The sequence below is a fragment of the Mastomys coucha genome, unplaced genomic scaffold (genome assembly GCF_008632895.1).
Source record: "Mastomys coucha isolate ucsf_1 unplaced genomic scaffold, UCSF_Mcou_1 pScaffold4, whole genome shotgun sequence".
Lineage (NCBI taxonomy): Eukaryota > Metazoa > Chordata > Mammalia > Rodentia > Muridae > Mastomys > Mastomys coucha.
Window position 1 is genome coordinate 46,283,952 of NW_022196910.1, and position 26,090 is coordinate 46,310,041.

General features: G+C 42.2%; 1 protein-coding gene across 1 annotated transcript in view; it reads right to left on the reverse strand.

Moving 5' to 3' along the window:
- Window positions 1–19,741, reverse strand: part of Cand1 (cullin associated and neddylation dissociated 1) — a 44,348-nt gene extending 24,607 nt beyond the window's left edge. The window contains 2 exon segments of the mRNA XM_031349458.1: window positions 6,342–6,485; window positions 19,121–19,741. Coding sequence (XP_031205318.1) covers window positions 6,342–6,485; window positions 19,121–19,188 — 212 coding nt within the window. The 5' untranslated portion in view covers window positions 19,189–19,741.
- Window positions 19,742–26,090: the final 6,349 nt, after the last annotated feature.

The window sequence follows — 26,090 nt, forward strand, 5'->3', positions numbered from 1 at the left end:
TCATTAATGATGGCAGACTGAAAGCACACCATGTGTCGGTTTTATTTTTTCAAACCCTTTCCTTCATTTCCGGTACCCTTAATTTTTTCAGGACCTGAATCCCATTCCAGAAAACCCATTCGTATGTGTGGCTGCAGATGGCTACAACAGACTGCCCCAGAAGGTCCCTGTATCACTTCAAGTATTACTGCGTAAGTATCCAAAAGGATGTGATAGGTGGGAATCAAACAGAAAACAACAAAACAACCCATCTAATCCTCCTGATGCACTATAAAATAGTCAAACATCAAAAAGCCGTAACAACTCCAAGCATGTATGCCTAATCACTGACTAAGGTGGGCCAATTTTATCCAGGACCACCAGGGTCCTCTTTTCAATAAATGCTCTGCCTGCCCCCTGCTTCCATCTTTGCTGGGTATGCATGCGTAGCCAAGCACTAAGTAGGAATTCCCTCCCTCGTGTCTCCTCCTGTGTTATTTTCCATCTCCTAACTCCTCCTCCTGCTTGTTAGCTATAATCCTCACTTGGGACTTTTATTCACATGTGAATCCAAGCTCTCTCCCCTACTGCAGTAATCTTGACATTTATCATAACTTACTGCTGAGTTTGAGTAAAGGTTTCCTCGCTGTTTAAACAAATATCAGTAATTTCATATGTAACAGCACATACTTTTAAAATTCATGCAAAGAAAATTGGTATTACTAAAGAGAAATGCCAAACCAGCACCACAGTTGGAAATCTTAAGATCCCTCTCAGCCAACAGATAACTGAAACCAAAACACCAGAGAAGATACAGATCTAAATAATAGCAGCAGCTATGTTGATCTCCACTTAACCAATAACACCACCTTTCTTCTCAAGTACATATGGATCAATGAAGACCTACCATATGGCAGACTCATATTTTAAATGCACCCCCTCCACTCCCACTCCCCAGGATGATTCTAAATTTCCTTGTAAATAATTAACGGGTGGAAGAAGGGGAGGAAGGCTAGGGTTATGACTATGTTATTACAAGCTGGCATGAAGAACCAAGTTCAGATCCCTAGCACCACTGTTAAAGCTGGGCATGGTTGTCAAATGTCTGGGACCTCTGGAGCTCAATGGCCAGCCAGAACAGATAGATATCCTGTCTTTAAAACATTAGGTGGAAACTGGGTTTGGTGAGGCAGGAGTGGGTCTCTGTGAGCTCCAAGCCAGCCAGGATTACATAGAGAGGCGGTCCCAAAAATCAAGAACAACCTGGGCGTAGTGGTACACCCCTTTAATCCCACCACTGGGAGACAGAAGCAGATGGATATCTGTGAGTTCAAGGCCAGCTGGTCTATATATTGAGTTGCAGTACAGACAGATAGTATGACAATCTCAAGGAAAAAAAAGGTAGAGAATGATTAATGAAGGTAACCTACATCCACTTCTGGCCTAAAATCACATCCATATTAGCATGTATGTACAACACACACACACACACACACACACACACACACACACACTTTAAAATACTGTAAAGGTTGGAGAAAAAACATTTGTAGAATGATGTACTTAAAGGTGTGCTTAAAGCGAAATCTATGACTGTGTGTTTAGATTAAAAAAAAAGTTAAAAGGTAAAAGAGAGAATTCCAATGAGGCCCTAACAAACATTAGAAAAAAAATCAGCAAAAGTCAGATTTTTTAAAATTACTTAAAAAAGAGAGAGAGAGAGCTCAAATATAATTATAAAATTGAGAGCAAAGGAGATGAAACAGTTGGTACAAGCATAACCAATGGACTTGGGATCCTGGACATCTACACAAACCAGCAGAGTACAGGATTGCCCTACTGGTGATCTGCAGTTGAGGCAGAGCAAGGGTAAACTGGCTAGCAGGACTGGCAGCGCCAGATTCAGCTAGCTAAGAGTGGAGAGTGATCAAGAGACAGGTGATAACAACCCTGACCTAAGCACATGCACGTGCACCTTCCCCTCCCAAACAGCAGCAGTCAGGATTTAAAGAGAGATTCAGCACTGAAGTAACTGTTGTGTGTTAGCTATGGGAAGCCGTGGTTCCCAACCCAACTGGGAGCATGTGGGTTCTTCTCACACATTCCCTAGCTTCAGCATAATCACAACCCCCAAAAGAACAGGCTGGTGTTTTAAAGACAAACTGAAAACTGATTAAAAACAGTAACAAGGGCCTTTACAGAAATACTCATTAAAAAAGTCAAGATAAGTCATTTATTATTCATCACAGCACCAAAAGGCAAGCCTTGCTCTCCAGAGGCATTTGACAACATCTGTAGACATTTATCACTGTTACCTGGGATAGCAGACATGGCACTGGTAAACAATAAAAATAGCCATGGATGCTGCTCCCTCCCCCATTCAGACTGATGTGGTCTAAGAGTGAGCAGAAGCTGGGTGGAAAAGCCTCCAACAATGACAACATAACAGCACAGTACTGTTGTAGCAACAAGCAGATGGGTCGATAGAGCACAAAAGTCTAAAGCACACTTCTATATACTGATTGATTTTTTTTCTGTTGGCTTGTCTTGTCTAACTTTGATATGATGGTTCCCATTTTATCTTAAACTTTTGTTAAAAAAATTAAATATTAAAAATTTTATATTAATTTTAAATATTAAAATTTTGTTAAAAAATTTAAATATTAAAAAAATAGTAGTACCAGCATGGAAAGAAAACCACTTTACCTTTGTGAAAGTGGAGCTACACATGCAGCTATGGTAAGTCACTAAAAGTGACACTGAAATGCCCAAGAAGCCCAGCTACTAGAGGTACATGCGTATTAGAGGCTATTCCACCTCATATTCAAGATGCCAATTCACACATGCACATTTGCTTATTGATCATCATCATAAGTGACCCAACTGTCTTGTTCTATTTGCTTCCATTCTGAGCCTTCTGTTTTGCACTTTCTTCCTGCGGTCTAGAACATCCCACAGCTTTACCTTCGAAAGAATGGCTCTCTACCCAGACATCATCTAACCACACAGGCAATGTCTTTTGTTGCCAATTAACATTTATTTCATAAGTATATCAAAATAAAACCAATGACTTCCTATTTCCCACTATACAAATTCACCTTCATACACAGTCTGACTAAATTTCCACTAGGCTCCACACACACCCAAAGAAAACTCTCAACCCCCAGAGAGAACTTCAGCAGTTACTCACTTAGGAAGTAAAGCTAGACTTTGAATCCATTGTGGTCTGAGTAACACCTAAATTCTTTCTTAAGATTCAATTATTTTTACTTTATGAGTATTTTGTGCCTGCATGTCAGAGAGGGTGCCAGGTCCCCTGGAACTGGAGTTAGAGAAGCTTGTGTACCACTATGTGGGTGCTAATCAAACCTGGGTCCTTTGAAAGAGGAGTCAGTGTTCTTAATGTTCTCTGGCTCCTTGTAATACTTAAATTCGTAGTCTTGTAAAAATTCTGCCTTGTGACAAAAGTAAGAAACAAAGTCACTTGTCCCCCACCCCAACCAGGATGACCGGCTCTGGCACATGCACCAATACTATCTCTTAGTCCCCTCCTCAAGTATGGCAAACAGTAACAACTGTAACCTACGTCCTACAGAACTCTGCTCAAGGTCTCCAGTGTTACAGCTCTTGCTAGTTTCCTCCTAAGAATTTTGTTTTTCAGACGGTCATGCTCTTCTCCTCAGACAACAAATACTTATCAGTTACACAGTATTAGCTGGTGTAACTGTTTAGGTTAAAGAAGAACCTACAGATGTCAGGGTCACCTGGCTGGGCCATCTGCCGGCCCACTTAACTGCAGGGGCATCTGTCCCCTTCCTCCCTCCCTGTTCCGTGTGTGTCCCTCCGAAAGCTGTTGCACCCTCTGGAAGACAACCTTCCCTGAACAGATGAATACTGGGTCTTCAGTCAGGATAACAAGAGTAGCTGTGCCTCCTTGCTAAAACCTCCAACAAGAATCTAGCAATGTCTATATCCTGAATTGTTTTACTAAAATAGAAGGCAAATTCTTAAGATGAAAGAAGACATCAGTGATCTCGTCACTTCAGTCACTGGAAGCATGATGCTGGTTACTAGAAGTGTTTTCATTTTGTAATGCTACTAAGTAGCCTAAAATATTTTCGTGATGTCCCCCCAGGGGGCTTCTCTGTGTGTCCCTGGCTGTCCTGGAACTCACTCTGTAGACCAGGCTCGCCTTGAACTCAGAAATCCACCTGTCTCTGCCTCCCAAGTGCTGGGATTAAAGGCCTGCACCACCACCACCCAGTGCAATATTTTCTTTTTTAACCATAAGCAAATGTAATAAAGAAAATTTTTGAGACAGGGTTTTTTCTGTGTAGACCAGGCTGACCTAAAACTCAGAGAATGCCCTGCCTCTAACTCCTGAGTGAGGAGATTAAAGGTGGCAATACTACTACTGCCCAGTCCCAGTGTGGGATCTTATGTCTTCATAATTAACAAGATTATCTGTTCCTGGGACCAGCTAACTGGGCAGAATAGCTATGCAAGCACTAATAGAACTACTCGCCCTTACATTCTCGGGGAAATACCTGGTATGTGGTACCCTAGTCTCAATATTAACATGTTGTTGTTTGAGACTTCCTTTGTCAAAGTAATTAATCTAAATCTCTTCACCTTGCCAGTCTTCTGTTTGCCTTTGGAACAAGATGTAGAACTCCCAGCTCCTCCTGCACCATGCCTGCCTGTATGCTACCATGCTCTTGCCTTGATGATAAAGGACTGAATCTCTGAACCTGTAAGACAGCCCCAATTAAATGTTGTCCTTATAAGACTTGTCTTGGACGTGGTGTTGGTTCACAGCAGTGAACACTAAGCCAAAAGGGATTTGTGGAAGACTTTTCAACCTTTCTTTTGAGTGGCAATTAAGTTCTCTGACAATTTTTCCCCATCAAGTGTTCAGTCATTCATGTATAAACCATTTTTCTGCAAGAATCAGTTATTATTTAGTCATGACCATGATTTTTGTTCTAGTAACTATGTATGACCTTGTGAACTTGACAGACAGAATGAAGAAGGAACCTCAACTGAAGAACTGCCTTCATTAGAACCGGCCAGCGGGCAGGCAGTGCTATGGGCATCTTCTTGATCATCAATTGATGTCAAGGGACAGCCCATGGTGGGCAGTATTATCGATACGCAGATCATCCCTAAGCAACTGGCCTGTGTTGAGTAAGAAAAGCAGTTGAATGTGACCCTCAGAGAAAGGCAGGAGCTTCATCTCAGGTTTCTGCTTTAAGCTCCTGCCTTGAGTCCTGTCTTAGCTTTGTTCCGTGATAGGCTGTAAACTATATGATGAAATAAAAACCATCCAAGTTGCCTTTGTTTGGTGATTTATAAACCCTGTCTCAAAAAACCTTCAAACAATTCGGGCTCCGATACCAACCATTTGTGCATCCTTTATCACTTTAGATGTTTTTACAGTACATATATATATATATACATATATATATATATGTAGGGCAGTGTACGTGTGTGAAAGTCAGAAAACAAATTGTGGGAGTTGGCTCTCTTCTTCCACTATGTGGGATCTGGTGATTTCATTCAAATCTTCAAGCTTGGCAGCAAGCACTTTTATCTGCTGAGCCATCCTGACAAGCACACAGCACCTGTTACAGACTTGTTTTATTTTCAACTCACAAAGGTCTCAGGGTTAAATAAACCTGCACCACAAGTCTAGAAGTTCTTTTACATCAGCCAACAATCTTTCATCTTTTACGGGCCTTCCTTATAAACAAAAATGTAAACAGCTAGATGAAAACCAATTTGAAAGTTGTATACAAACCCAATAAGGTAGTAATGGAACAATGCTTCTAACTCATAAGGGGTGCTCATTACATGAACACTAAGAGACAACTGCAATTCCTGCAACTTCAGGCAATCCTTTACAACCACAATATCATCTTACATTCCCTTTGATTTTAACTGTTGTCTGCCATTTACTCTCCTCATTCCCTTCTGTCTTTCTTTCTCAGCCTGTACCCTCTTTGAGAAAGGAGCTTCCTAACTGACCTCTTGCTAGTTTGGAATATGCAATCCTCCTGCCTCCAGTGAGTTCAAGCATGAACACACAGTCTTTACTGCTGTCATTTTTAACATTTAAGTGTTGTTAAAGCCAACTAAAGTAGGGCTTTCAAACAGACCAAAAATAATGCACTGTGTCTTGATTTCTCTCATGGCCTTGTTGGAGTAGGTGTGGCCTTGTATCCTGTATTAATCATATGCAACCAGTCAACATTTACTAGTAATTCAAAAATTCCAAAAGGAAGCTTTCTAGAAAAGGAAGATCACATCAGCCTTAGCATACTATCAGCTTGTAAGGCATGAGCAAGCAGAGCACGGCTTACCATTTGACAGCTAAGTTCTGCACTTCACCATTTTTATCCTCCAGCAACTTCAGAATCATCTTGACGACTTTCCTTTCGCTGTCATCATCCAGCTTGATGGAGTCTTTCTGCAGCTCCGTCATCAGATCATTTGTAGCCATAAACCTATCAGAAGAATTTAAAGCATCAAAACACCATTTTTCATATTTAGTGATATTTTATTTTGCAAAAGGAACATAGTATACTATAAAAACTCAACTACTTAAGTCACCATAAATTTAAACGCTGTAGAAAGGGGTAACAGAATATACTTAAGGACAGACAGGCATTTACAATTTTTTATTTATACATATACATATATATGTATATATATGTACATATGTATGTCTATGTATAAATATATACATAGACATATATATGCATGCATATATATGTCTATGCATGTATGTGCACTATATGTGTGCCTGTTGGATCTTCTGGAACTGGGGTTACAGATTATTGTGAGCTATCATGTGGGTGCTGGCACTTTGCAAGAGTAACACATTCTCAACCTCTAATACACCTCCCTCTTCAACCCCTCCACAGGCACTTGAAAGTTCTAACAGGCTCTTACATCAGACACTAACCATAATTATTATCCTCAGATCAATCTTGATTTCAAATTTACTAATAAGATCTTCTTAACTGAATGTTCTTCCATTCTCATTAATTGTACTACTTTTGTGAGGTGTGGGAGAGAGCATGGGATTTTGATTTTATTTACAATAACCTTAACCACAAATATTTAGGATACCTTCCTTGGATATAATGAAAGTTGAACTGGGAGATTACACACTACAATATTACATATACAATTTACTAGTTATCAAAATGTATTATCAAAATGATGAAGTGATTCTAGAAAGTTGTTCCACCTGAGGTATACTCACTTCCCCTCGGAACCTAGGGCAGGGGTTGGACAGACGTTAAGAGTGCTCTTAACAGCTCAGCAGTTAAGAGTACTTAATGCTTTTCCAGAGGACCTGGGTTTGGTTCCTGGAAGCTACATGATAGCTCACAACTGTCTGTAAGTCCAGTCCCACATGATCTGACACCCTTTTCTGACCTCTGAGGGCATCAGGCATGTATGCAGTACAGACATGTAAGCAAACAATCTTACACACACGCACATACGCACACAAACACACACACAAAATCAAAATAATACAAAAACTTTACAAAAGAACCACAGACAAAGGAAAGTTTAAAACCAAGCAAACTGAGAAAAACAGTGATGTCTATCATTTGATCTCAGAGGGTTGAGCCCGGCAGTGGTGGCCCACGTCTTTAATCCAAGCACTTGGGAGACAGAGGCAGGCAGATTTCTGAGTTCGAGGCCAGCCTGGACTACAGAGTGAGTTCCTGGACAGCCAGGGCTATACAGAGAAACCCTGTCTTGAAAAACCAAAAAAAGCTGGGCAGTGGTGGCACACATCTTTAATCCCAGCACTTTGGGAAGCAGAGGCAGGCGGTTCTGAGTTCAAGGCCAGCCTGGTCTACAGAGTGAGTTCCAGGACAGCCAAGGCTACACAGAGAAACCCTGTCTTGAAAAATCCAAAAAAAAAAAAAAAAAAAAAAAAAAAAAAAAGGCTGAATATTCAGTAAAGGAAAATGTAAAGTGTTAGATTTCCTCCCCTTCCCCATCTAGGTTAAGAAAAATTTACTGTTTAAGATTAATGTCCCTGGGGGCTGGTGAGATGGCTCAGCGATTAAGAGCACTGACTGCTCTTCCAAAGGTCCTGAGTTCAAGTCCCAGCAACCACATGGTGGCTCACAACCATCCGTAATGAGATCTGATGCCCTATTCTGGTATGTCTGAAGACAGCTACAGTGTACTTACATATAACAATAAATCTTAAAATTAATGTCCCTGGATAATATTATGTAACCAAATTTAAATAAAGCACTAAGAAAAAAGCTTAAAGCCAAATGAACAGTTCCCCTAATTCCTGAGAATGGTCTGAAATAACAACTACTTAACATCCTTTTTCTTTTATTTGAACAAGACCCACTTTAAAAAAAAAAAAATTTCACACAGAAATGGCAAAATCTCTTTAAACTGAGAAACCCAGCTATAACTGTAAAAAACTAAGGCAATAATCGGGCAATGCGGTCAATAAGCTATGTGCTAATGGTGGCAAGACAATTTGGTTAATCTAAGGTAATTTTAAGGATATATTCTTTAAAGATTTATTATATATGTAAGTATACTGTAGCTGTCTTCAGACTCACAAGAAGAGGGTGTCACATCATTACGGATGGTTGTGAGCCACCATGTGGTTGCTGGGACTTGAACTCAGGACCTTCGGAAGAGCAGCCAGTGCTCTTAATCGCTGAGCTGGGATTTGAACTCAGGACCTTTGGAAGAGCAGTCTGTCGCACCAGCCCCCTTGATTCCTAATTATTAAAATTATCCTTGGGCTGGTGGGATGGCTCAACGACTGACTGCTCTTCCAAAGGTCCTGAGTTCAAGTCCCAGCAACCACATGATGGCTCACAACCATCTGAAATGAAGTGACGCCCTCTTCTTGTGGGTCTGAAGACAGCTATAATGTACTTACATATAATAATAAATAAATCTTTGACGCTGGGCAGTGGTGGCGCATGCCTTTAATCCCAGCACTTGGGAGGCAGAGGCAGGCAGATTTCTGAGTGCGAGGCCAGCCTGGTACAGAATGAGTTCCAGGACAGCCAGGACTATACAGAGAAACCCTGTCTCGAAAAAAAAAAAAACAAATAAATAAATCTTTGGGCCAGAGTGAGCAGGTACTGAGCAAGCTGGGTCGACCAGAGAGAGCAGAGGTCCTAAAGTCAATTCCCAACAACCAGGTGAAGGTTCACAACTATCTGTACAGCTACAGTGTGTACTCATATACATGAAATAAATCTTTTTTAAAAATTTAAAACATTGTAATTAGGAATCAATACTCATTTAACAACAATGTCAGTTTTAAACTACATAAAAGCACGTGACTCAATTTTTCTCAAGTTCCATAAAACTGCTAAAGAAAAAAAACCCTTAGGTTCACAAGACAACAGGAGATAAGTTAGACTTTTTGAAGTTCTTCCCATGATAAAATAAAATAATATTGAAATCAAAATTTTGATTAATATTCTGAAGTGGGAAAGCCGCATAACACATTTTAATGTAGGTATAAAAATGTCTTAGTCACTATTATGCTGTAAAGAGACATCATGTCCAAGGCAACTCTAATAAGAAAAAGTATTTAACTAGGGGCTTGCTTACAGTTCCGGGGTGTGAGTCATTATCACGGAGCGCAGCATGGAGACATGCATGCAAGTTTTACATCCTGATCCACAGGCAGAGAGAAAGAGACTGGATCTGGCTTTTGAAACCTCAAAGCTACCCAGTGTGACACACCTGCTCCAACAAGGCCATGACCCCTAGCCCGTATGATCCTTTCAAACAGTTCCACATCCTAGTGACTGATCATTCAAATATAAGCCTATGGGGGGGCCAGCCTTACTCAAACCACCACACAAAATCTTGAAAAGATACAGTAAATGTTTAAATAGTAGTTTATAATCTCTCATGGTTTATAGAATACCAACTGTCCAGTCCAGAAACAATAACCATCAATGTAATTGAAAAAAGAGTAGACAATCCAAAAAACAAGGTAAATAACAAGGTGGGTGTTGGTGGTTCTACTAGATAAAAGAATGGATACATTCTTTTACTCAAAGGCAGAGATGACACTCACACAGTCTTCTTTCTCATTTGTTGGGACAGACATAGACAATCTCATCCTTACAATTTTTTCAAGAGTTTATTAGTTTTATCTAATCACCCGGCATGTCAATGCACACCTCCAATTACTAATTTAACAAGTGAATTCCCAGGTGTAAGCCTAAGGACGGTGTTTACCCCTTCCCATTTCTGCCAGTCCGTCAGTCTACTTTGTCTTTTGTGTGCTTCAGTAGTTCTGTCAATTGGGAGGTATGCTCAAAAGGAGCAAGGTCAAGGTCACACTCAGCTAAATAAGTTGAGACTAGACAAAGCAACTTGAGATCCTGTCTTAACAAAACTTTTTGTTTTCTTTTTTGGTTTTTCGAGACAGGGCTTCTCTGTGTAGCTCTAGCTGTCCTGGAACTCACTCTGTAGACCAGGCTGGCCTCGAACTCAGAAATCCGCCTGCCTCTGCCTCCCAAGCGCTGGGATTAAAGGCGTGCGCCACCACTGCCTGCCTTAACAAAACAAATCTTACTCTGACAATTCAAACACTCACATCACACAAGGCATCTGGAAGTTCAGATGTGAGATCAAGAGCACAAGGGAAAGCAAGTGGGGAAGCAGTCCCAGGACTTTAGCTTTCCTTTGGGAAGGGTGGTGGAGGGAACTGCAGAGCACTTCAGGACTGCCTATCTGTGCAATGTGTTGGAGCACAGAAACAAGCGGAGGAAAAAAAGTCAGAGATAGTGGAAACGCAGGCTAATGCTGGAATCGATCTCAAGTATTCAGTAATCATGTACTGAGAAATCAACACACCAGACATTCTACAAATGCCATAGATTATATGGGCTAGCCAAATCACATGCAAGTCCCTGTTGTTTCAGAATTTACAGCACAATCTAGTAAAGAAAATTAAGTAGTAAAGCTCCATATATGAACAAGCACTTGCATAATTATGAACTGACATAAATACCACAGAGTAAAGCAATGTATCATCAAGAATACTGCAGAGGGAGAAATGGTTAAGTGGTCAAGAGTGCTTAGCCATAAGGACCAAGAGTTTGGATCCCAGCCTCCACCCACTGCGGGTGGCTCACAACTGTTAACTCAAGCTCCAAGAGATCTAAGTCCTTATTCTGACCTATACAGGACGCCGCCCCCATGCCTAGACACATGCCATATGCTTATGCATATACCCCCCCCCACACACACACACTAAAAAATGTAAAAGAAAGGATCACATCCAGATAAGATGTCCAGCAAACAGGAATAAGGGCTCCACAAGGAAAACTGAGACATAAAGAGAAGACAAAATTATTCTGGAAAGGGGAAAAATGATGCCAAGTAAGCAAGAGACAGGAACTTAAAAGGTCAGTATAACATAGAAGGGCTTCAGATTCTAGACCAAGTGTAATGGAAAGCTACCAAAAAGCATATGGGACAGTCAGGAAGACCAATGAGTAGACATGCCTTCCAGAAGAGCCATTACAACCAAGGCTTTGGAAGAGCCAATCATTAGTTAGCTGGACTAGAGACAAGTTAGGAGAACTACTGAAGGTTTAAAAGGCGCTGACTGAGTGAGTGACTGACAAGAATGGGAAAGGGTAAACACAGTCATTCCTTATTCCACAAGACTTACACCTGTGAATCCACTTGTTAAATTATTAGTAAGAACTACACAAATACTCTCCCTACTTTGCAACCACGTGCAGAAAGCTGGAAAGTGATGTCAGACTGAAGACCTCCAACAAACACCCTCCACTGGAAGGAGCTCTGCCTCCTGTTAACTTCCATACAGCTAAGGACTCTCTTCCCACACTAGGGTCTTGTGGTACACATTTACACTTTCTGTTGATCGGTTTGCTGTTTGATATAGCCCCCATGCATAACTGGAGGCATTATCTAGCATTTCTATATACAAAAGGGTGTGATGTGCTTTCTGGAAAAGTATGTTAAAAAAGCTTTATTCAGGCATATATTGAAAGTGCTATTGACCATGAGTTCAATGTTTAATCAACTATGTAAAATAAATAAAGTGTTCTTAAACTTAAGTAGACATAAAATAAAATTAATACTTTAACTAATGAAAACACAGGAACCAGGGGGCTCACAGAAACTAAACTTCATAGTCTCCTTATAAGCAATGGTTCAGGGTAGTGTCTGTTGATTCAGACTTGAAGGGATCTTCCAGAACATGTCATACAGAGAGTAAGGGCCAACTCCCTGAACTATAATTTAAGAGGTAAATTAATAGTTATCCAGAATCGATTACATACAGGAATAAAGGACATGCTACAGGAAAGAAATGAGACTGAGACTTAAGACTTGAATATGTGAGCAACTGATTATGCATGCATCCCTGATATCAGACTAGGTCTATTATTTATTACAGTGAGGAAGCACAAAGTTGAGGGCCATGTCAGTCAGAGGCTGAGTCTTAATATCATAGTGCAGCCAGTGTTAAGATCAGGTGACTTTAGCACCCACCTTACACCCCCATGACAAAGGTGCAACTGCTTAACTATACTGACTGGATATGCTTCTAATCTTAAGCAACAGCAGTGAACAAATAGGAAGTTACTACAAACTGAGCTGCTGCTTACACCTAAAGCATATTGTTTTCTTGGACTTAGACAATTTTAAAGATTTATTGAGATGCAATCACAGAAATGTCCTCCCTTTCTGACAACACAACTTAAAACTGCTTCCTCATGCCCTTCCAAACATTCCTCGAATAAACAAGTTCCTTCCAGCAACCTTTTACTAAGAAACCCCACAGTTTTAGAGATAGTAAATGACATCAGGGATGTCATTAGAAAAATTCAAGTGTGCTAGCAATGCTTAAATATAAAACAGAAGAGCAAAGAAAACGTATACTAAATCCATTACAAGAGGAGACTTGGGATTTTGGGAGAGTGGCTTGACTAAGCTCAGATACCAGATAAGAAGTCTAGAGTTCTCTGTGCAGTCAGTCAGTCAGAGTCAAACAGAAGAGGCTATGATGTGTATGGCAAATTCTATTGGACAGAGTGGATGAGACTCTAGAGGGGAGTAGGACCAAGAGACTAGTTTGAGAAGGACTTCCCAAAGGACTACAGGAAGGCCGGAAGGGCTGCATCCAGGTGCTATTCTACTTGCAATCTCCAGCAAACATTAATAAGCCAAAATGAGGACTAAGATGGGAGGGGAAGATAATATACTCAGCATTAACTTCCAGTCTATTACATAGTCACCAAGTGAGCATAATCTGCAGGCAAGGCAGTTTACTCGTGTGGTCAGTATTTAGGGGTGGGGTGGGGTGTGTGCACGTGCGAGCATGAACACACGCCTCGGCACAAAAAACTCACATTACGCTCTTATTACTGAAAGCTTCTTGAAGAGAATGTACTCATTCCAAGTAACAGCATAGAGAAGCAGAAACCATGTTAGAAAGGGACCTGTGTTGTTCAATGAGTATCTTTCACCACCTCTGTACATAAACACAACTTTACTCTTAACTACAGCAGAAATCTAGGTGACTTGGCTGGAATGCATCACCCAGCAATCAATTCTCTTTCAAAGTTTTTTTCTCCTGCATTACTACAGAGCTATGAATGTACCTGGAGTAATCTATCTACAAGAGCAAAACTAATTTTTGCTAATTTTGTAAGTTACTTGTATGATATTCCTTTCTCTCCCTTCTAAACTCAAATCACAGCTGATCCTGCTGTGCAAATCAACACACGGGAAAACCAGGCACACTATAACCACCATCTGCCTTAGAAAACTTAAAAAGCAATCAGAGTGGCGAGTCTTTCATTTCTTTTTCTTTTAACGCGCACACTTACACTTTCAGTTCCACTCACATTCTTGAAAGTCTAGGATCTCTACAGGCCTAGTTTTTACTAACCTTAAAGTTCTCAAACAAAAAACATCTGCTAATATTCAAAACACCTAAATAAACCTTTTAACAAATCACTAGCAGCATTATAAATCATTTTAAAATTCTATCAAGCAGCACGAAATTGGTTTTACAATGGTTTCTTGAAAGGACTTCTCAAACTTCTTCCATGCCTTTTCCGTCTTTAACCTTGGAACTAGCATGCCACTCAAGCATTACAAGCTTTCAAAGAAGCCAGCTGCCAACTAAGTACTCAGGTAGGATCAGGTTAAAGAGCACGCACGAGTTTGCTCTTGCAGAGGATGTGGGCCCAGTCCCCAGCATCTATACAGCACATCTATACTCAAAACATTGATAACTCTAGTTCCAGGGGATCCAGTATTCTCTTTGACATCTGAAGGCACCAGGCACACACACGGTGCACATGCAGGCTAAGCATTCATACACACAAAATAATCTAAAAAATTAAAAAGGACTGGAGATATGGCTCTGCGGTTAACAGCACTGACTGCTCTTCTAGAGATCCTGAGTTCAAATCCCAGCAACCACATGGATCTGTAATGGGATCTGATGCCCTCTTCTGGTGTGTCTGAAGACAGCTAAGGTAGTCATACATACATAAAAGAAATAAAAAAACTAAAAAAATTTTCAGACCCTATTCTTAAGGCCTCCATGAACCAATGACTGTCCACCATCGTTCTTTCCTCCCATCATGTTTTGTGTCATGTGTTTTCATATTTTTCTCTATCAAAGATTTTACTAGCAAGACCTTACTGAAAACCCTCCACACATATGGGTCTCTGCTTTAATGTTCTGTCACTTACTACGGGACACCTACATACTCCAGAGATGATTTAACTCTTCAATAAGCTTTTAACCACTCAACAAGCAGATTTTCTGGCGATAAGCAATACAGCCCAAACTTCTCAGAGCTCTGCTAAAGGAATTAAACATCACATCAACATGAATTTAGAAGCAATTGAAATTTAAGACCTGACTCAATGTCCCTAAGTCACACAACCAGCACAGACTAGTCACCAGCACTCATGCACAGAGAAATCCCAGCTCTACTAGCTGACCTGCAGATCCTTAACCCAATCTCAGTTTCTATACTGTACCAGAGGTCATGAGCCAGTGTACCAGAGATAAGGATAAATAAAACCAAGCAGCTAAAGCTTATAAGAACCATAAATATTATTATGCATAAAATAAGAGCATTTCTCTTCATTCTGTGCAATAGTTTGATCCACTTATGTTAAGGTATATATGAAAATGAGTTGTCAGTACTATCAGTACTGAGCTCACCTATACCTGAGCTCCCACTCTGTTATCTACAGAATCTGATGATGGCCAACTCTATCAGTTGTGTTTGTATTCTTTAGTTCTTGAACAAACTCTAATGGTCTACAGACCTACGTACCTAGTTTATATGGGCATATAAATTACAGTTTATATGGAGGAGTGGTGTCTGAGTGCACTTTTTTTAAGGCGCAAGAAGTGATGAGTACAAATGCTCTAAGGTACACCGACAATGAATGAGGGTTACTTGAATTAGCATTCATTATTTTAAAATATCCTTTCCCCAAATCAAAGCAAGTACTGGCGCTATCCACCTTAGACACTGGGACACACAAATGTCACCTCCTTCACTGGGTCCTTTTGCTTCATTTAGTCACAACATCAGTACTAGATTTCTTTTTTCTTTCTTATTTAATTCATTCATTCATTCATTCATTCATTCATTCATTCATTCATTCATTTATGCATTCATTTATGTGAATACACTGTAGCTGTACAGATAGATGGCTGTGAGCATTCATGTGGTTGTTGGGAATTGAATTTTAGGACCTCTGCTCGCTCTGGTTGGCCATGCTCACTCCGGCCCAACGATTTATTTATTAATTATAAGTACACTGTAGCTGTCTTCAGACACACCAGAAGAGGCCGTCAGATCTCATTATGAGTGGTTGTGAACCACCATGTGGTTGCTGGGATTTGATCTCATGACCTTTGGAAGAGAAGTCAGTGTTCTTACCTGCTGAGCTATCTGGCCAGCCCCAGCACTAGTTTTTCTTTCTTTCTTTCTTTCTTTCTTTCTTTTTTTTTGGTTTTTTGAGACAGGGTTTCTCTGTGTAGCTCTGGCTGTCCTGGAACTCACTCACTCTGTAGACCAGGCTGGCCTCAAACTCAGAAATCCACCTGCCTCTGCCTCCCAAGTGCTGGGATTAAAGGTGTGCACCACCACTTTTTTTTTCGATTAAATGAGTCCATGATTTAAATTCCACAAAAAGATCTTTTAAAACCCTAAAGTTTATGCTTAAGTTGTTTACCTTTTCTGCCTTAATAAGCAGCATCGTTACCAAAAAAAGACTTATATTCAAGACTTTAAAACTATGCATAATGGAAACCTCTTATGTGAAAATTTAATCTCAAGTTAAATAGATTTCCCAGGACCTCACAATTTACAGCAGAGTCATACAAGATTGTAACTAGGCCAAATCCTCTGTATGTCACCATGAGAATAGTATTTCTTCCTTCTGGAAACATTGTCTTTCCTTACAAGCATGTCCAAGCTTTTGACATTGTGGCTTGACATTGCCACTTACAAAGTTCATCCAAGAAAACCACACAACAGCTATCTAGAAAACCAGACACATCAAAAAATATCCTAACATCACAACTTTGTGTTGGGCCACACTAACTGCCATTCTGGGGCCCCGGGTGCCTGCCCACAGTATTTTATACATATTAGACATCACATAATGCTACTTATACTTAGCCTGCCTACAAATCTTCTGTCAATTTAAAAGAATTTAACCACAAATCTTGGTACTTATATCAGACCTAAACTAATGATAACCAAGCACGACTTTAATAAATGATGTCTACATAACAAAAATATAAAAAAGCTCAAATGAGCTATCTTAGTCAATCTTCAAAAATGTTTAATATTTAATGTATAGAGTGTTTCAGTCCCAAAGAGCTAGTAGATGGCTAAAATGTAATTTATTTTGCCTGCAATATGTCTGTGTGAGGGTGTTGGATTCCCCGGAAACTGGCAGGTGTTACAGGCAGGTGTGAGCTGCCATATGAGTTCTGGGGATTGAATAACATGTCCTTTGGAAGTACAGTCAGTGCTTTTAACCTCTGAGCCATCACTCCAGCCCCTTTATAAAAAAATGTAATAATGTTAAGTTCAGGGAAGTTACTGTTACTAAAGATAACATTCACCACATTCTGGGAAGGTGGCAATAGCTTTGGCAGTGCTTTGGTTCACTCCAAGGTAGAAATCCCTGTAGTTTGGCATCATGGCATCCTTATTTCTTTCATAGTAGTTTTCAAAACAAAAGAAAGCTGGGCGGTGGTGGCACACGCCTTTAATCCCAGCACTTGGGAGGCAGAGGCTGGCGGATTTCTGAGTTCGAAGCCAGCCTGGTCTACAAAGTGAACTCCAGGACAGCCAGAGCTATACAGAGAAACCCTGTCTTGAAAAAACAAAACAAACAAACAAACAAAACAAAAGAAAAACCCAGGTGCGCACATTTTTTAAAACAGGAAGTTATTTCAGTCAATAGTTGCATATACAGTATCACCACATGAAATGATTGTAGCCTTTCAAAAACAATCCATGAGTCCATAATTAACAAAGCTGCCTTCAAGCAAAAGTTAAATGGAACCAGAGTGAAACTCAGCACTCCTACAGGAAGGACCCCCCCAAGGGAGTAACACCCACACCTTATACAACTGAGAGCTCACAAGATGGTCTGTTTCATTCATTCATTCAAGACTTCACCTGTGAGTGGGCAAGCAAAGATCCAAAAGGAATCAAACTCATCCTAATCCTCAACAGGCTAAGAACAAATCCCTTCAATCTTCACTTTGAGACCCAAACAAAAACTTCAAAATGCTTCAAACATGTCACTTTTTCCTTCCCTCCACATCATCTTCAGGGGAAATTTTTTTTTAAAAAAATGGAAATGTTAAGACTCAGAAGATCCCTAGGTACCAAAAACATAAAAAAGTTCTTGGTGGTTTTGAGTCCGAGAACGACCCTGTGCAATCTCCCTGGGCACTTTCATGACTTACCTAGGAACAAAGGCATTATTTTCCCCAGGGTTCCCCTTTTACACATTGGAAAATTGCTTCAGAAAGAATTTGGACAAATCTTCAGGTGTTAAAACAGTTCACACAGCAAAAACCAAGCTCCTAGACTAGTTTTAACCAAAGATTATTTGTTCTTTTTAAATGCACACAAAACTGTATCGCTCAAAGCATTACAGAGAAAAACTTGGGTATAAAAGAAATAGCTTTTTTCTTTTGGCAGAGGGCTTATTTGTGAAGGAATAGATGTCTGGGGGTTGGGGGGTGTTAACAATCAGTGCAGCATGGAAAAAACAGACGAGGCTAATATGTGAAAATACAACACCTTCGATATGCACGGGGTTAAGAACCGATAACTCAGGTCTTGCAGAACACAACTCTATGATTAAGCTTCATGGTTCACCAGCCTCTCTTTTCAAGATTCGTCTGCTTGGCAATCCAGCGCTCTGGCCATGATTCTGTATAGGGATGTGAGACTGAAACCCTAAGATTCTGCGTGGATTTCACTCGACCGGAGAAAAGTGACAGGGATGCTGGCGGGAAAACCCTGCAGGCCAAGTTTCCCCCACAAGCCGGGCTCCCCTCCCCCTGCTTGCCACCTTCGCGAACGAGAATTCTACAAAGAAAAAAAGTCTACAATCCAATCAGCGAAGGCCTCAGAAAAGTTGATCGCGGCACCCATCCCCATCCGCGGAAAAGACAGGCGGTAGCTGAGCGGCGGGCGAGCAGCAGTTGGTCTCCGGGGCCAGGATGGCCTGGTGCCTCGGGACGGCCGGGGACTAGGCCCGGCCTCCCGGCCGCCCGCCTCCCGACCGTGAGAAACTCCTTCTCCAGTGCAGCCGGTGCCTTCGGCCCTGGGTGCTACCTGGGACATGTCCCAGCGGGGTGGACAAAGGATGCGACAGGGACGCCGAGCCGTGGAGGAGACCCGGCGGCCAGAGCGGACAACGGCCTAGTGGAGAGATGGGGGAGGGGGGTGGCCGGAGACCCGCCGGACCGAGGGGTGGGGCAGGGCCTGTCGCGAGGCCCCGGTAGTGGCCGCCCTCCGCCACCCCACGAGGTGGGGTTAGGGTCGGATTTCAGCCTCACCTGAAGTCCTTGTCGCTGGATGTCATTTTCTCCAGCAAGTTGGAGATGTGGTACGAAGCGCTCGCCATGTTGCCGGCCTCGATCCCGCCTGCTGGCTCAGTGGCTGCTGGGCCCCGCGGCCGGGGCTCCTCCTCTCGTTGGCGGCAGCGCCCGCTTCCAGGGTCGCAGCGCGACGCCGACTGGGGAAGGCGCTTCGACGCGACGTCCAGTCCCCGGCCAGACGGGTGTGGGGGGCAATGGCTGCCCGGGGATGGGGGGAGGCGAGAGAGAGTGCCGGGGACGGCCTAACGACAGCGCTGCTCGCGGGGCAACGAGCTCATGGGCGGCGGGACGGATGGCTGGGCCTCGCCGGGAAGCCAGACACTTGCGTTCGGGCCGTCTCGCTCCCACTCCCTCGGCACTCGCTCCCTAGGGCAAGAGGCCAAAGCCCGCCTCCTTCGCTGGGAGGGCGGGGGCGGCCGACGCAGGGCGCTGCGGGGAGGCGGGGTCGAAGTTCACCCAGGCTGCCCCGCGCACTCTACGCAGGCGCGGTTTACAGGGACGCTCCCATTGGTGGGGTCGGCTGTCTGTCTTTGCGCGGACCGCCTTCCTGGAGGAATGACAACGCCCCAGGGACCTTTTCTCGCGAGACGTTAAAGCGACGGTTAAAGGACGGCGGTGAGCATAGAAGGCCGGAGTTCTGAAATAGCTCCTTGCTCCTCCGTACGACATTAAAAAGCTAGATTTATGCATTTAAAAGCGCGTGGGGCTTGTGGGGGATGAGGATAAGAGCTGGCCTGGAGGCCAAGAGGTGCCCTGAGAAATGAGCTCTCCTTCCGAACGGTACGCGTGGCCGAAACTGTCCCCTAACAACCATGCTGGATGTTTGCCACGTGAGAACCACAAGTACCACAATTCAATTGGGGATACACGAAGGACGTGATTGGCTGGTTGAACCTGGAGCCTATTTATTGGTTCCCATGGTCGGAGAGCATGCTGGGATTTGCAGGCAGGCGACGCGGTTATGCTAAATAAAACCTCATCAGCGCGCGCTGTTTCTATCTTGAGCGTCTTATTTCCCTAGAAATGTCGCCCCTCGCCCCATCCTCGTGTTGTGCTGTTATTTCAGGCAGGCGCCTTGCAAAATTTAGTGTTTTGGTAGTGGCCTAGTCGATCCTTAGCACTAGCAAAAGATTTTTGCTCCGCTAAAAGGCTTCAGGGCCACAGAACTTGAGTTTGAACGTGTTCTTTCATCCACCCTGGAACCAGCTTTTTGATTCCACCTACGTCCTAGTAAGGCTACTCTCCCAAGGCCAAACATGGATGGGGCACACCTCTAATTCTGGATCTGTAGAGGAAAGTGTAGGAGAGCCGCGTGGGTCTCAAGTACAAAACCAGCCTGGTCTCCAAATGGAGCCCCAGGCAAGTTAGGGGTGCCTAATGCAAACCTGTCTCAAATTGGGGAGGTGGTGGGAAAGTATCTTTACAGACTGCTCTGGGCCTACATCATTCAGTAGTCGGCTTCTGTGCACTCAGTCTCGAAATGTAAGTCTTCCTGTATCCTCAGATAACACCAACACAAACACCAGAGATCAGAGGTGAGATGTACAACTGTTTGCTTACTATCCAAGTTTCCCTAACTGTTCAGTATTTCACAAAAAGCCCAGTTAAGTGTTGGAAGGATCAGACATTTGTGTTTGGTTTGGTTTTTTGAGACAGGGTTTCTTTGTGTAGCACTGGCTGTCCTGGAGCTCGCTCTGTAGATGAGGCTGGTCTCAAACTCAGATCCGTCTGCCTCTGCCTCCGGAATGCTGAGAATGAAGGTGTGTGCCACCACCACGCCTGGCTCATGATTTTTTGATGTTTATTTTACGTGCATTGGTGCCCCCCCCCATGTGTATCTTTGTGAGGGTATCAGATTCCCTGGAACTCGAGTTATAGTGTGATCAGCCCTGCTCGTGCTGGGACTTGAATCCCTGGTCCTCTGGAAGAGATGCTCTTAACCATTGAGCATTCTCTCCAGCCCTGCCTCTTCTGTAAATCTGTAAAATAGTTCACTGATTCCAGATACTTCCAATCCCAGCAAAGCTACCTGATTTTTGAGTTTGTCTGTTTGTTTTTCCTACATTCACCAAATAACAGTGCCCAAGGAACTATTACAAAATATAGTTTGGGGGGGTTGGTGAGATGGCTCAGCGTGTAAGAGCACCGACTGCTCTTCTGAAGGTCCTGTGTTCAAATCCCAGCAACCACACGGTGGCTCACAACCACCCGTAATGAGTTCTGACGCCCTCTTCTGGTGCATCTGAAGACAGATAGCTACAGTGTACTTATTTATAATAAATAAATCTTTGGGCCGGATCGAACAGGGAATGAGCAGGGCCAACCAGAGCGAGCAAAGGTCCTAAAAGTCAATTCCCAACAACCAGATGAAGGCTCACAACCACCTGTACATCTACAGTGTGCACTCATATACATGAGATAAATAAATAAATCTTTTAAAAAAAAATATATATATATATAGTTTGGGTTCGGGTGCCTTTATTGACCCTTTTTTTTTTTTTAATGTTAGTGGGCTTTGTGTAGGCTTTTTCTTCTCCACAATGCCATACATCTTTCATTTTCCCCAACTCTATCACTATTAGACTACTTTTCATCAAACTTTAATATTTCAGCTCCAATTTTCATAAGCTGGGAAAAATTTATATTTACTATAAACCCTCAACATACACACACAGGTCACTTTTCTCATGTAAATCTTAAAACTGGAAGCCTTAGTTGGCTGGTAATAGTCCAGGGAGACACCAAATAACAATCTGTCTTTCAGTGTGCACAGATGACATTGCTGCAACCAGACACCTTGGATATGACCGTGCTTCATTACACTTATTATGGATCTTAGGTAATTCATTCTACCCTCTCCAAGCCTCAGTTTCTTTGTGAGAAAAATGCTGACCTTGACAGTATTGCCTTCACAAAGTTAAAATTTAACTTAGAGGGAGATAAGATAGTATTTGCCTATAATCTCAGTCATTTGGGAGACTTAGGCATGAGGATCATGAGTTCCAGGCCTGTCTGGACTACAGTCAATGAAGGTTGATGCCTAATGCTCTCAGAAGGTGAAATAACTTTAGGGTAGTAGAGCATATGAGGTTATATCCCTGCAGATGTCCTTGAAGACAACACTCACCTTTTCCCCTCCCTATGGAATCATGAGCCAAAACTAGGTTTTTGTTTTTGTTTTTTTGGTTTTTGTTTGTTTGTTTCTTTTTTTGTTTTTTTTTTTTTTCGAGACAGGGTTTCTCTGTGTAGCCCTGGCTGTCCTGGAACTCACTCTGCAGACCAGGTTGGCCTCGAACTCAGGAATCCACCTGTCTCTGCCTCCCAAGTGTTGGGATTAAAGGCATGTGTCACCACTGCCTGGTTATTTTTTTTTTAAGATTTATTTATTTATTATATTTAAGTACAGTGTACTTAGCTGTCTTCAGATGCACCAGAAGAGGGCGTCAGATCTTGTTACGGATGGTTGTGAGCCATCAAGTGGTTGCTGGGATTTGAACTCAGGACCTTCAGAAGAGCAATCAGTGCTCTTAACCACTGAGCCATCTCACCAGCCCCCCTTTTTTTCTTTTAAGTTGTTTATCTCACATTTTGTCAAATACCACTTTTATTGAACAGTAAAGAAAAAAAAAAACCTGGTCCCTATGCCAATTTAGCTTTAACTGCAGTAGGAAATAAGTATAGATTAAGTTTTACAACTAGACAGAGATCAGAACAGAAGATTCCAATGGGAAGTTTGAGGAAAATGCAGTTGAAGATGTTGGGACCTTGTCAAGCATTAACAACCTGGAGCACCTACACTGTAACAAGGACACAGGAGACAGTGGTGAACAGGACCTGTTCATTAAATTTGAACACTCTCCTCCATCTCGTAATAAAGTTCACATAATTTTTTTTTTTTTTTTTTTTTTTTTTTTTTTTTTTTTTGGTTTTTCGAGACAGGGTTTCTCTGTATATCCCTGGCTGTCCTGGAACTCTGTAGACCAGGCTGGCCTCGAACTCAGAAATCTGTCTGCCTCTGCCTCCCAAGTGCTGGGATCAAAGGCGTGCGCCACCACCGCCAGGCTCACATAACATTTTTATGTTCTAGGCTGGTTTTGGCCTACTATCCGGCCCTGGGAAAACAAAGACGGGAGGATTCCGGGCATTTACTAGCAGCCAATCTAGTTGAATCTGTGAACTCTAAATTGTGCAACAGCTTCCTCTGAGATTAAAATATTCAGTCCTGAGCCAGACAGTGGTGGCACACGCCTTTAATCCCAGCACTTGGAAGGCAGAGGCAGGTGAATTTCTGAGTTCGAGGCCAGCCTGGTTTACAGAGTGAGTTCCAGGACAGCCAGGGATACACAGAGAAGCCCTGTCTCAAAAAACAAAAAACAAAAAAAACAAACAAAAAACAACAACAACAACAAAAAAATCAGTCCTGTAGGAAGAATTCAAAATACCTTCAGGAAGTCCCTGAAACTAAACAGATTCGATAGCCTATCCCCTTCCCTCCAAAGTAAGCAATAAAATCTGAAAGTCCCCCCTCACAAGGAAAGAAGAGGAGCTGTAAAGAAGATGCTGTGGAGTGGAAAGCTGCAAAAAGATGGCTGCCTGGGTGAAACCAGCAGAGTGCCAGGAAGAGGTTAGATCAGAGTCACTTGGAAAGGACTCTCTCCAACTTGTTGAGCTGCCTGCAGCTGTGCAGTGTGCTCCAGGTTCCCAGCTTTCATGAGCTGTCACCCATGCTGGGTAGGCCTTAGGTGAAGCAGCTGTCCTGCAAGTGACTCCTAGCTTTTACTCCTGTAAGTCAAACCAAGGACACTCATTGTTCTCCAGGTGGGACTTTGATGGTGTCCTCACTTTGTTCTGCCATGAGATTCCAGTCTTGGGTAAGGGAACCATGGGGAAGGGGTGGGATGGAGAGATAGGAGGAAGAAGAGAAGAGCTAGCATGTGGAGAGCCTTGGCAGGCTGCTTCTATAGAAACTTGGCAGGAATTTGACATTGGGCCAGGACAAGGAAGTTGGCTTGAGGCAGGAATCTGATTGTGGGCTAGGCTTCCAGCAAGAATATGACTTTGGGCTAGGGCGGGGAAAGAGGCTCAGACATCTTGGTCATCCTGATAAGCCCTTGGAAATGTTGATCAAGGGACTTTGTCTATTGCCTTGCTTGTTCCTTGACTATTTGTATTTATTCTCTTGCTTGTTCCTTAATGTAGAACTGACCTTATTACTTGCATGTAATTAAAATAGTATCAAAGCAGATTGGGAAAAAAAAAAAAAAACCTGCCTCAGCCCCAGAATTAGCAGGGGTCATGCTACAGTGTTGTCTAATTATCTTTTTTCTTTTTAATCCTCACTTCTGCCCTGAGCTGGCTTGGTCAAGAACACAAGTTTTGTCACACAGTGCAAGGTTAGTGAGAGATTCTGTCTTAAGAATTAAGAATCGCCAGGCAGTGGTGGAGCACAACTTTAATCCCAGCACTTGGGAGGCAGAGGCAGGTGGATTTCTGAGTTCAAGGCCAGCCTGGTCTATAGAGTGAGTTCCAGGACAGTTGGGCTATACAGAGAAACCCTGTCTCAAAAACACCCCCAAAAAACCAAAACCAAAACCAAAAACAAAACCAAAAACAAAAGGAGGAAGAGGAGAAGGAGGAGGAGGAGGAGGAGAAGAATTAAGAATCAATGGGTGGAGTGGAGGGGTGGCTGGACCATTAAATGCACCAGCTGCTCTTTCAGAGGTCCAGAGTTCAATTCCAGATACCCACATGGCAGTTCACAGCTCTCTGCAACTACAGTCCCAGGACTGCTGCTCTCTTCTGGTGTGTAGATGTACGTGCAGACAAAACATCCATATACATAAATAAACACATTTTAAAAAATTAAGAGTTCAAACACAAACACAAACACACAGACATATTTCTGACATATCAGACAAATTTTAGAAAAGGTCTCACAAGAGAATAGAGTCAAGATAGCTTCATAGTATGTATACATTTGAAATGAAGAGTGGAACTGTTGTCTTTAACATTTTTAAATATAATAGGGCTGGGTGGACTTTAAAAGATGAATGACAAGAGGGACAACAGTGGAAACATATAACTGATTAACTGAATAGTTGATATAGCAGCAAGAGCCGTCCAATTACCACAAACACACGTGTAAAATATTTTAATAATGTTTAAGAGTTCATAGGCAGACTATAGATTTCTAGACTTTTGGAGTTGTAAAGAATCCCACTAGTTGCAGTGATTTAAATATCTTGTTTTGCCATATGGTGGTGGCCCGCGCCTTTAATCCCAGCACTTGGGAGGCAGAGGCAGGTGGATTTCTGAGTTTGAAGCCAGCCTGGTCTACAGAGTGAGTTTCAGGACAGCCAAGGCTACACTGAGAAATCCTGTCTCGAAAAAAACAACAACAACAAAATGATAATAATAATAATAATAATAATAATAATAATAATAATAATAATAATATAGCAGCACTTGGGAGGCAGAGGCAGGCCGATTTCTGAGTTCGAGGCCAGCCTGGTCTACAGAGTAAGTTCCAGGACAGCCAGGGATATACAGAGAAACCCTGTCTCGAAAAACCAAAAAATATAATAATAATAATAATAACAATAACAATAATAATAATAGTAATAGTAATAATAATAAATATTTTGTTTAACAGTCTGTTAGAATTTATTGTCACTATAGTATGTGTGTGGGTATGGGTGTGTGTGTGAATGTTTGTATGTGAGTATGAGTATGTGAATGTGTGTGGGTGAATGTAAGTGTGTTGTATGAGTGTGAGTGTATGTGACTGTGTGAATATGTGTTGTGTGAATGGGTATGTGAGCGTGTGAATGTATGTATGAGCGTGTGTCCCTTCTCTGTTTGTGTGTATGAGTGTGCATATGTATGTGTGAGAGTGTGTGTGTATGAGTGTGTGTGAATGTTTTTATAT